This window comes from Solanum lycopersicum, chromosome 12 (genome assembly GCF_036512215.1).
Source record: "Solanum lycopersicum chromosome 12, SLM_r2.1".
In the NCBI taxonomy this organism is placed as follows: Eukaryota; Viridiplantae; Streptophyta; class Magnoliopsida; order Solanales; family Solanaceae; genus Solanum; species Solanum lycopersicum.
The window spans coordinates 1,653,738-1,666,512 of NC_090811.1; the positions used below are offsets into that span (position 1 = coordinate 1,653,738).

General features: G+C 34.6%; 2 protein-coding genes across 2 annotated transcripts; one reads left to right on the plus strand and one right to left on the minus strand.

Annotated features, from left to right (window-relative positions):
- Positions 1-1,676: 1,676 nt before the first annotated feature.
- LOC101261691 (G-type lectin S-receptor-like serine/threonine-protein kinase CES101) lies at positions 1,677-5,539 on the plus strand. Its single transcript, XM_010315752.4, has 8 exons — positions 1,677-2,874; positions 3,049-3,165; positions 3,502-3,591; positions 3,819-4,003; positions 4,077-4,287; positions 4,365-4,602; positions 4,689-4,839; positions 4,915-5,539. The coding sequence occupies exons 1-8, from the start codon at positions 1,746-1,748 to the stop codon at positions 5,221-5,223; spliced, it is 2,430 nt and encodes an 809-aa protein (XP_010314054.3). The 5' UTR covers positions 1,677-1,745; the 3' UTR covers positions 5,224-5,539.
- Positions 5,471-12,249, minus strand: LKT1 (potassium channel). The gene is given in 11 exon segments (NM_001247329.3): positions 5,471-6,525; positions 6,711-6,786; positions 6,869-7,063; positions 7,155-7,340; positions 7,471-7,503; positions 7,605-7,703; positions 7,789-8,034; positions 8,129-8,446; positions 8,524-8,581; positions 8,759-9,124; positions 12,017-12,249. Coding segments are annotated over 11 exon segments (2,652 nt in total). The 5' UTR covers positions 12,208-12,249; the 3' UTR covers positions 5,471-5,641.
- Positions 12,250-12,775: the final 526 nt, after the last annotated feature.

The window sequence follows — 12,775 nt, forward strand, 5'->3', positions numbered from 1 at the left end:
GAAAATCATGTACTTGTCACTCCCGAATGAACCCTGCAATGTGTGATCCGAATTCAATCGAAATTTCAATGTGAATTTCAAACACCGAACAAAAAACCATAAAAAACACGAAAATTCAACTTATTCATGAAGGTTCGATTTCCCAACTTCTAATTCTCTCCACATATCTCCTTAATGGAAAGGAGCAAAGGGAGTCAATAAGGTACTCCAAGACAAGATCTTGTTCTCCTCACGAAAGAAAGAAATAACTCAATTATCTATTAATATTTTATCTTAATTTTTTATATTTATTCAGACTCTCAATAAGTTAAAAAATATATTATATTTTATCGAATTACACATTCAAAAATTATTTTTCAATAACTAAAACTCAATGAGTATACATCATCTCTCATGTGACTAGTCACAGAGAATACACTTCAAAGTAAAAAACTTATTTTTGTACATATACTTTTTTGACTTGACCATGATTAATTATTATATGTTATCATTTTATGAGTACTTTATTAAGATATGTCCTTGTAGTAATTGACCTCTTAGATTTAGTTGATTTTATATTGATACTGCAACGATTATTTACACCATAAAATATACTATATAATTCAAATTCTAGTAAAGAACACGTTTACTAGTCAACGCCAGCTGCAACCTAAAATATTCAAGACTTTGGAAAAAGTATATACTACCACTAAGTCAAGTTTGGTTCCCAAACCATTTTGTACGTTTTATGATATATGTCGTTGGTGGAAGATAATAAGTATCCAGTGAAATTAGTTGAGGTGTGTGGAAATTGACTTAAAATTATTACATGGTACGTACTTGTTAGGGGTGGAAAGTAGCAAGTATTTTGTGAAAATAGTCGAGGTGCGCGCCAAGATAACTCATAGGTATAGCAAGTATCCTATCAAATTAGTCGAGGTGCTAGTAAGTTGATCCAAATTGTTCGTGTGAGGTAGAAAGTATACCACGAAACTAGTTCAGGTGCGTATAAGCTTACCCAAAGTTATCTGATACTTGTTGATGTTGGGAGGTGGAAAATATTGTTATACAATTTGTGCTAATTAAAAGAAATTTGCCCAAAACACGACTATCAAAGTTTAAATGAACCAGTAAAGAACAAAAAGTAATTAATAAAGACTAAAAAAAAAAGCATAGTTAAAAATCAAGTACACTGAATGCACAGTATCCCTTAAGGAAATTATCCCCCTCTAGTATCCGATGAAGAATTACTAGTATTTATAGCCAAGAGGAACTAGTTCCGAAATAATCTCTCGATCGATCATTTTCAAGATCCTAAGCCGAGGGACGACGGCATGAGGGGGTTCGTCTTTTCAATCCTTTTAACCGCTAATAGAAGTGTTTTTCTATTTTTCTTTCCACCACCAATGAGGAAGAAATGTCTTTTCTTAAAGCATAAGAGAATATTTTTCAATTCCTCTGTTTATCTTTCTTCATTTTTCATTAACTCTTGCTATATCAAACAAATATCCTATAAAATTAGTTAAGATACGCACAAGCTGACTCAGACACCACAGTTACAAGAAAAAAAAAGAATGGATGCTAGCTAAGACCATCAAAAAAGGAAGAAAATTCCAATAATCTTCCTAATCAATTGAAATTTTTGTGCTTGCCTATTTTGACAAGGTCAACTTTTCAATAGTTTAACAAACAAAATGACTTAAACTTAGTTAACATAATTCAAATATCTTCACAAAAAACTTTCATACTAGAACAATAGTTCTTTAATGGCATGCCTAAAAATCCTACTATTTTTCCTCTTCATGACCATTTCTTTTGCCCAAAACACCACAATATTTCAAGGCCAACACCTTAGAGTTGGAGAAAAACTGGAATCACCAAACAAAGAATTCAGGCTTGAGTTTTTTAGCCTTGATGGCAATAAAACACAATATATAGGCATATTCTACAATTTACCCTCTAACATGACCTTATACCCCGGTGATGATCGCCCCGTTTGGGTTGCAAATCGCGATAGTCCAATACAATATGCATCAGGTAACACTCTCACATTGGATGATGATGGAAATTTGAAAATTTTCTATGGAGAGGATAGTTTTGTTATGTTAAGTTCTTATAATGTAACAACAAGGAATGCAAGTGCTACACTATTTGATAATGGAAATTTTGTGTTAGTGGAATTGAATAGTAACGGTTTAGAGAACAAAACATTGTGGCAAAGTTTTGATTATCCTACTGATACACTGTTACCTGGGATGAAACTAGGGAGAAATGTTAAAACAGGACAAGTGTGGTCACTGGTTTCTTGGATAAGCAAAGATGTACCTGCCTCGGGGTCATTTACGTTTGGTATAGATCCGATTGACATTGACCAATTGATAATATGGTGGATGGGAAGTGTGTTTTGGACGAGTGGACGCTGGGGAAATGAGACGTTTGGTAATGTATCGCGAGTATCACACTATGATTATGTCAGCTTGAGTTATGTTTCGACAGTGGATGAGAAGTATGTGACTTATTCGGTTAGTGAGACTCGAACTTTGTCTAGATATGTAATGGATACGTTTGGTTTTATTAAGGAAAGAGGAGCAGCAGGACCTTTTGGGGTGTGTTTTTACAAGCCTAGTCCTGGTTGTGTGACAGAAGAATCGATAGGGTGCTCGATAAGAAACAATTCGTGGTTCAAGAGAAGGCAAAATAATGTATCTGGTAATAGATTTAGGTTTGAAGACAACAACATGAGTTTATTTGATTGCAAGAGCCAGTGTGAGAAAAACTGTTCTTGTGCTGCTTTTGCCTCTATCACAGCTAATGGAACTGGTTGTGATATTTGGAGTAACGTATCGATTTTGAACTCACTTGAATCGGATGTTTTCATTCTTGATGACGAAAGAGGTATATTCATATTTACTTCGTTGTCTTTTTTATGCTGTTGTCGTGTAACCAGGAGGTAAGGCTGCGTACAGTTGACTCTTGTGGTTCAGGGAAGTGCATTGTTTCTATGTCTAGCAAGTAACGAGAGTTAGTAAAGCGGACTCTAACGATGAATTGTGCAATGTGTTTTTACAGATTTGGTGCCAATAAGAAATCGGAGCAGCACAAATGTACCAAGCACAATCTCACTTCCTCCAGATTTAGCACCAGAACCATCTCCTAATTCAACGTCAGGATCGTCTAAAGGAACTTGTATGTATTTGTGTATAAATCTTGCTCTTGAACTATTGTATATGATTGAAGGTGAAAACCTTTTTTTGATTGTTTCGTCGATATAGTCTATTTAATAAAGAACTACACGTTTTAGGCACGCATTCTTTTGTTGTATCATCATTACACAATCTAGTCCTTGTTACGAGTATACAGACCTTACACAATCTGCACTGTTTTCCTTTTTACTTGTCATGCTTTCTGCATTGTCGTTTTATCCGTTTGTATAACTACTTTGATTTGTTGCTCTTGAGCCGAGGGTCCTTCAGAAACAGCCTCTCTACCTTCACTCGTTATGTTGTTTTGTTGTTGATGCAGCAACAAAATGGTGGATATGGCTTATAGCTGCAACCGGTTTGACACTACTCGTAGGACTTAGCTCCCTATGCTACTTTCTATACGGAAAAGGTGAGCACTCGAAGAATTTAGCTAGAATCTTGCACCAGTAAAATTCAACTATGTTGCTCGGACTCTGCTAAAATGCAAGCCACAGTACTACTCCTGTCGGATCCTTAAAAAAAAACACTACTTTTGACGGATCTGGCACACACCAAACAACATTTTTTAAAAGTCCGAGCAATATAGAAATGCTATACTTGGGTTCTGATCCCCACAACTTCCTCTTTCACTATCAGGGAAAGCAAAAGCAGCAGCTTTGTTATTGCTTAATCAAACAGCAAATGTATCTAAAAAGAGAAAAGTAGACAAGAAAATGAGCCATGAAGTGCAGTTATACAGCCTCGAAATCCTAGCAATCGCCACAGACAATTTTTCACCAGGAAATAAGCTCGGGGAAGGTGGATTCGGACCTGTTTACAAGGTAAACATGATACATTTTATATGAATATGATTCACGGAAGCATAAATACTTAAACGAGTAACTTTTTTTTCAGGGAGAAATGCTTGATGGACAAGAAGTAGCTATAAAAAGACTTTCGACTAGTTCAGGACAAGGCCTATTGGAGTTCAAGAATGAAATTTTATTGATTGCAAAACTTCAACATACTAACCTTGTTAGGCTTCTAGGATACTGTACTCAACGCGAAGAACGGATTTTAGTATATGAATACATGCACAACAAAAGCCTAGACTTCTTCCTCTTTGGTAAATCTCATGTTTTTCATCTTCAACGATTCGAATACTTTGTCAAGAAATTTCATTCTTTACACTGATATGAACAGATAGTAACAAAAAGGAGCTACTAAATTGGGAGACACGATTCAGAATCATCGAAGGGATTGCTCAGGGTATACTGTATCTGCATAAATATTCAAGGTTGAAAGTGATTCATAGAGATTTAAAAGCAAGCAACATCTTACTTGACGCGGAAATGAATCCAAAGATATCAGACTTTGGCATGGCGAGGATATTTGGAACACAAGAATCAGAAGCAAATACGAAAAGAATTGTTGGAACACAGTAAGTAAATAAGCAATGTTTTCATATACAAGTTTTTGTATTACATTACTTGAAGTTCTGAATACATTTTTCGGATACAACTTCAGTGGCTATATGTCTCCAGAGTATGCCTTGAGAGGCATTGTTTCAACGAAAACGGATGTATTCAGCTTTGGAGTTTTACTGTTAGAAATTGTTAGTGGCAAGAAAAACAACAGCTGCTATGATACCGAACATCCATTAAACCTCATAGGACTGGTAAGTCTCTCGACTAAACTATGAACATATCTCGCGAAATGTAGAAACATATAACTATTAGTACTATGTTTTTAGGCATGGGAGTTGTGGAGAGAAGAGAGAGCTTTGGAGCTAATAGATGCAACACTAATTGAATCATGTTCGCGCGATGAAGTAATGAGATGCATTCATGTGGGACTTCTTTGTGTGCAAGACTATGCAAAAGATAGGCCTTCAATGTCAAATGTTGTTTCAATGCTTATGAATGATACGAAACAACCACCACCACCACCACAACGACCAGGATTTTTCATTGAGAGAGGGGATCAACGTGCAGAGATCTCCGAAGAAGTAGTAAGATACTCGATAAACGGGCTATCAATATCAGAGCTGAGAGCAAGATAAGATACAAGATGTAACTTAGTTAACATTCTTTTGATGAAATGTAAAAAGTCACCAACTTCAAGTAACTGATTTCGAGTCCTGTTTCTCTGATACTATTACATAGGCAACGCGGAGTTATGGCAATGGAGGCTTCACCGTTACCTTCTCCCCTCCCGCCTGATAGCAACGTCACATGTTACATTTAAAATGTGTGAGAATACACTTGACACTCATCGATTATATACGTCGAAAGAGAATATCAGAAGAGTTTCTGAACTATGAATATTTGTATATTAGACAAAAGAGGTATCTGATAATGTACATTCATATTTTCTCATTCTGAGCTTTACATGTTCCACAAATTGGCTGTGAACTAGTTTACACTCAATTCACTACAAAAATAAAGAACAATTCTGGTTTACACCTCAACTCACTACAATTATGATGATTTAGCTTCATCAATATTGTTTTCTTTATCGCTAACAAAAACTAAACGATCACCATCTCTGATCAACTCGATTTCATCGATTTCAGCTCCATCTTTGCTAACAACTTTGGCCTGAGAGATACCATATCTACTAGAACCAATTTGAAGTAGCTCTTTAAAACTCTGTGGGAGTAAAATGAGTTTTCCCCCATTGTCTCCTTTCTCAGGGCAACACACGATCACTCGAGGAGCATAAGTCTTGGTTGTCGTGATACTTACATTAGTGTCGTTTGCAGATAAAAGCACGTCGTGCTCATTGGTCTGCTTTGCTGACATTATCCCGAATAATGAGTTGTGGAAGTTATTAGACCTGCGTCTAGGACGTGATCGTCCTAATGATCCATCTAGTCCTAGAAATGAGACTCCATGTGATGCAGGGGAGATTGTTGGCTCACTTTTGAACCTACCAAGAAATCGAACCCCTCGTTCCTCTGGGATAGGATCAACGGATCGAGTTCTCATCATTACTCTGGATTCGAAGAGTTCTTTGATGTCTTCATGTCCTTGTTGCTCAGCAAGGTCCCGAGGGGTCCAATTATGTTCGTCTGGTTGATCAACGTTAGCCCCTCGATCCAAGAGGTACTTTACTATTTCTATGTTACCTTCACAGACAGCTACATGGAGAGCTGATGAACCGTTGATCTTGGGAAGCGTGACATCCCCGCCATAACGGACAATGTCCTTGAGCAAACTCAAGTTGTTTTGTTCAACAGCAACGCAGGCGAAATGTCCCACATCACCAGCTGATAGTTTAGCACCGTTGTCAACGAGTAACTGGATAACTGATTCATGCTTCCCCATGATAGCCTCCCACAATGGCACATTGCCTTCTGAATCTGTGTATGCACAAGAAATAGAATCAAACTCCTAAATCTGGCTTTGTGTCGATGGACGTGGTAGGAAAAGGAAACAACTGATAGTTTGAGTGTGAAACTCGCAAAAAAACGATAGGCCAGTTGTTTTTTTGACTATAAACTCTTATAAATGTTTGGACAAAAACAAACTTTTGTCATGGAGCTACCTCTACTATTGGGATCAGCCCCGAAATCGAGCAGAAGAACCACACAGTTCTCAATGCCTTTAGACGCAGCGATATGCTGATAAGAGAAAAAAACCAATAAGAAATTAAGTTACATAGAATCCAAGCTTAAGGTAACAGATGATCGTTAAGGAACTAACCAACGCGGATCTTCCATTGTTATCTGATTCATTTGGATCAAGACCGCGCTTTAACAAGTGATGCAACAATAAGTCATCACTTCTAAGTGTTGCAAAGCAAAGGGTGAGAGGCAAGTCCATTCTACCGCGAGCTAACATATGCTCGGTCTCAAGTAGAACACCCTCCATAATTGGATTCTTCATTTCCTTCAAATGCTGCAAAAAGAGAGAAAACATAACATATATGTTAAGTCAAATCATTTCATTTGAAATCGTCCAAATTAGGAAACGTTTGAGGCGTTCATACCTGAAGTAGATTATTCATGATTATTGTCCCGTCCCCAACATTGGCCTGGACGATATTCAGAAATGTGGTACGATTCATACGTAGTAGCTGGCACAGTCTCTTCGTTCGTACTGTAAATAGTTGAGGCCTATAACAAAGAACCCCGATTTCACCACAAAGATCACCAGCCCTGACCTCCCCAACAACCTGAAGTATCCGTTTTAGTATCAGCTCACCACTTGTGGTTTCGTAAAAGATATATATGTGTTTCATCAAAATGAATCGAGTGAACGTATTGAAAATATGAAGGTTTTTGCACATGTTTGATGAAACTTGCCTGTTCAACTCCGTTTTTAAGCACTACTAGATCCTGTCATGTAGGCTCAACATTAGACTTGTACTAGCAAGTAAAACACCACGATACATGAAAATTTTCCGCGTGCAGATACCAAAAAAGAGGTTCAAAATTACCACAGCTCCTGTTACAAGAATATAGAAGTCGGTTGGTGCTTCATTCTGCAAAATGACATCCTCTTTGGGAGGAAAGTACTCTGCCTTCATCTCGGAGACCTTGAATCACGAAGAAAATGTCAAATATTAGAGAAAAAAAGATCTGATTTAGGACGGCAATTAAATATCTAATTCATGAAGTTACCAGCTGGAAGAGTAGATCATTTGACACTCCACGAAACAGGTAAACCTTATCTACTAAAGAGTAGAAAAGAAAATGTGAAACGCTTGAACGGATAGCTTTAGGAAGAGACTCGAGTGTCTCTTGCTGCTGCAGCCCTTCCGAGTCTGTTCTGAACTTCAAGCACAAGTGTGCAAGCATCTGATCTTGGAGTCGAGCAGGCAATTGGTTCCTCTGTGCAAAGCTCGAAGCAGCTTGAATTGTATCTCTCTGATGCAGCAATTTCAACAGATGCATTTTAGAACCTAACAAAATTATAGAATTACTGATAAAACAATCGAACGATAGGTTAACTTTTACTCACAAATTTTCTAGTCCTACTCGTCCCGTGCACAACCAAGTTAGTCATATTTCCTATTAAGTATGCTGTCAATCCCAAGTTAAAGAGCATGTAGAAAATATCAAAGATCATTTCCCGCGTATTCTCTGGATGCAGATCTCCATAACCGACTGTAGTGAGAGTAGTTATCGACCAATAAATAGAAGTGACATAACGAATCCATAAGCTCTGATTAAGGAAGTCATCCATAGCAACTCCGATCCATGTCCTCTTTGGATCAGGATAATGAACCGCGATAAGATAATAAAAGCATCCGGCACAATGAACAGCAAAAAGAGTGACCTATAGAGAAGAACCAACACATTGATCAGAACAACATCGATTCAACGCTTAACCAAAGGAGGGAGAAATGTACTTACACAAACAAGCTTTGCACATCGAACCCAAAAGTAATTGAAGTTCCTATCTTTCTCCAATCTGTTTCAAACAAAAACAATGACACATCTCTATAACAGTCGCCCTATATAACAACATTTCACTATAACGACTAAGTTTTCTTTGGAAAAATCGACTTTCATGTTTATGTTCTCTATACTAGCAACCAAAAATACACTAGACGAACAACATTGTTATAGAGAGGTCTGACTATAGTACCTTGCAAACAATGCACTAACTCTTCTTAGACGCCACAAACGAAGCATATTGAATAATCCATACTGACGTAAAGGTTTTGGGGAAATCTTCACAGCAAGTTCTGAAGGGATTGTTGATATGACATCGAATAAGAACCAAGTACTCATATACTTCCAAGCAATCTTTTTATGTTCATCGACAAGTAGATAAGTGGTTCTATCCAAGAAAGCTACGAAGAAGGTAAGAATGATATCAATCGCGAAGAATCCATTGACTACATTGTCCGTCTTAGCAAGTGGCCCTGCTGGTTTTCCTAGAAAGCCAAACTCGAACGGGGACACCCAAGCAGTGTAAACAACCAGCACAACTAGAAATGTCTCCCATAACCTACAAACATTACAGTAAACCTGAGATGATTATAGCAAAAATCCGTGATCATTACTAAACGACGAGCAGGACTAATAAGTAATAACCAATCAAAATCTCTCAAAGGAAAATGAACGATGACTCGTCAATCAAATGCAACATGTTGAACGTGTTAACACATTATCCGAAATAAGAAAGTTACAAATTTTTAGATATAGGATTGTTCTTATTAAGCAATGTAAAACATAAATAGAAAGTTGTAGCTGATTCCACTGCTCGAACCTATGACCTAATGACTCGACAACTTTATTGTTGTGATTGATTTCTTAGACAATGTCAAATGATTGAAATCATCAAATATGTGAAACACACAAGTTTACTAGGCTCATTTTTGTTAGTATTGTTGGAAAATAACTTATGTCAATAAAATAATTGAGAGATATACCCCTAACTATCGTAAATGGTATGCAAATATTCTCCTTCATACTTTTGGGACATTGGTGCCCCTGCTGTCCAAAAATTAGAGTATATATACCCTTTATACTAATGGACATTGACGTGTCATTATCTTATCCACCGATAAAATTGTGTCATGTGTCCCTATTTAGTATTCCATTAGAGTGAAGGGCATATATATTCCAGTTTATGGATGACAATGCCTCAAAAATATGATGAAAGATATTTGCATATCATTTACGATAATTCGAAAAAAAAAATTTAAAAAAAAGTGTTCTATTTTGTGTCAAAAAGAGGCAAGTGGAGTAGGGGTAGAAAAGACAAAAGTATTAACAGTTGAAAAGATATTTTTTGTTTATTATGCAGAAACGGGGCCAATAAAAGAATGATATTTTGTCCCCCACCCACTAGGAAAAGAAAAGGAACAACCCAATATCTAGATCGAGTGTAATTTTATCGGTGAAGTTAAAGAAAAAAAATGATATTCATAAAGTCTGTATACCTTACTTTTACTTTTGTAGAAACGGAGAGATTGTTTCAGATAACACAAAAAAAAAAAAAACCACACCATAACTTTAAAATATGTATCATTTTTTTTACAAATATCATATTTTATGTTTAAACGGCCACACAAAAATTTGTTGAAATTTTGTCATTTACACATACTTAAGTACTCTCTTGAAATTGTTAGAGGTATCAAGTTGTTTAGTTTATCACCATTCTTTTTATTTAAAAAAAAAAAAGAGAAGGGATTATACGTAAAATCGAAATTCTATCATTAAAATAAAGTTTAAATAGTTAAATAATTAAAAATATTTCAATTTACCTTCGTCATTAATTAAAAAAAATTAAAGCAGTAGATAGATCTAGAGACACATGTTTCATCTTTACTCAAAGATTCTAACATTCTCCAACACAAAGTCAAAAGAAAATAGTGTAAAAATAATTTAGATATTAATCAAATCATATCTCATTATTGAAAAATATTATCGTAATTTCAAACATTTAAAAGAATAGTATTCACAAAATCAAGAATAATTCATAGATTAAACATTAGGAAAACTCGCCAAGCAAGGCTTGTTTAAGTAACTGAATATCTCTAACCATCAACAAATAAATTCAAGAATCGAGTCAGACTAAGTAAAAACACTATTAATTCTTGTAGGGGTGAGAAGAAAAAAAATATTTTTTTATTATCTCGAAGATAAAAAATAATAATTGTATATAATGCATAGTCTTAAAATATTCCATAGACGTTAATTTCAACAACCACGCACAAGAAAATTAAACAAATATATAACTGAACAAAGACTTTAAAAACATTAATAATACACAAGGTGTACTATATTGTTAAAAAAGAAATGTGGTGGAGCATACTAGAAGATCCTATAAATTTTATTAATAAAATTAGATAATCAAGATTCAAATTTCAATATTGCTATTTCTATTTACGTTTGAATTACATTTTTATAGTGGAAGGTAATAAGTATTCGATTCAAAAGTCAAATTGGTTGACACTACCTTTAGTAAAAAAAAAAAATATTAGGTATCAAGTTTCTTCTTTTTGATAAATTATATGTTCAATTCGATTACGTGCACCTCTTGCTAACTTCATCAATCTTCTAGTATTTTGACTCTTTGAACCTGATTTAGAAATTTTAATCGTCATGCCCTTTTTAAGAATTTTCCCAAATATTCAAACAAAAGAAGATTATGAACCTCCATAGACATGGAAACAAAATAAAGTAGAGAAATGTCAAGCAAGAAAACACTCTCCCTTTTAACCGGTTTATACGACACGAATCTAAATTAATCAAATCAACAAATTCATTCAGAATATCAAATAATTAGACTAAAAGGAATGATAGAAGAAAGAATATTCATCCTTTTAACGGCTTTATGCTACACTAATTTAAATTAATCAAACTCAAAAAATGTCTGAACTAAAAAGAATGATAAGAAGTTAGTTCGGCCTAGACCATCACGAATCTAAATTAATCAAACTCAAAATAATAAAAAAGAAGAATAGCTATAACCTTGCCCTTGACTATCTTACAAAACACAAACACGAATCTGAATTAGTCCAGTCAGTAAATTTCAAATACAAAATCATTCAACTCCCAAAAAAAAAAGTATATATAAACTTGCCCCTTGACAATCTTACACAACACGAACACAAATCTAAACTAATCAAGTCAGTAAATTTCAAATACAAAATTATTCAACCCCAAAAAATAAAATGGATATAAACTCCCCCCGCCCCCCTTGACTATCTTACACAAATACATAAACGGAATCTGAACCAGTCGAGTCAGTAAATTTCAAATACAAAATCATTCAATTCCTTGACTATCTTATACAACACATGAACACGAATCTGAATTAGTCGAATCAGTAAATTTCGAATACGAAACAATTGAACTCCAAAAAGAAAAGTTAATAAGAAGAATAAAGAACCTGTATTGTCGATCATAAGGTGAAATAATAAATCTTTTAAGCTTAACTCTTCTGTTACTTCTTGCACCAAGTGAAGGTAAAATTCCAGTAGAAAGACTATAATGACTACTTTCTCTTGATAATTGTTCTATTTCTTGTGCTGCACCACACATTGATACTCCCAAAACACCTAATCCTCTATTATCTCCCATAACTCTAAAAAAATAAAATTAATTTTTTCTCAAAAAAAAAAAATTAAAATTGTGTATATTGTCCTCTCTTGTTTTATGAACTTTGCTATATATATAAAGAGAAATAGATGGAAAAAATGTAAAAAAAAATATATATATTTATAGAGGAAAAAAGGTTCTTTTTTTAGGAGACACCTACCAATATAGTTTGTCTCGTGAATCTTATAACACATGTTGTTGGTGAATATTATGTATTTATTTTGACTGATTTGAGAAAAGGAAAAAGAGAGGAACTTATATAGTTTGACATTTTTTTAATTTTATTTTAGTTTTGCTCTTTTTTTGGAATTTGGTGTTTAAAACGTATATATTGGGATCTGATTAAATCTGGATTCATGTGATTCAGAATTTATTTTTGGAAGTTGCTTTTTAAATGGGATTTTTTTTAATTCATTTTTAAGAATTCAAACTTGAAGCCCTTAGTTAAGCGTAGAAGAAATTAAATTTAGATTTATATAATTTAAAATTTATTTTTAAAAATATAGTTTTAAGTGAAATTAAATTTCGTTATTTTGAGCTTGAATTCGAA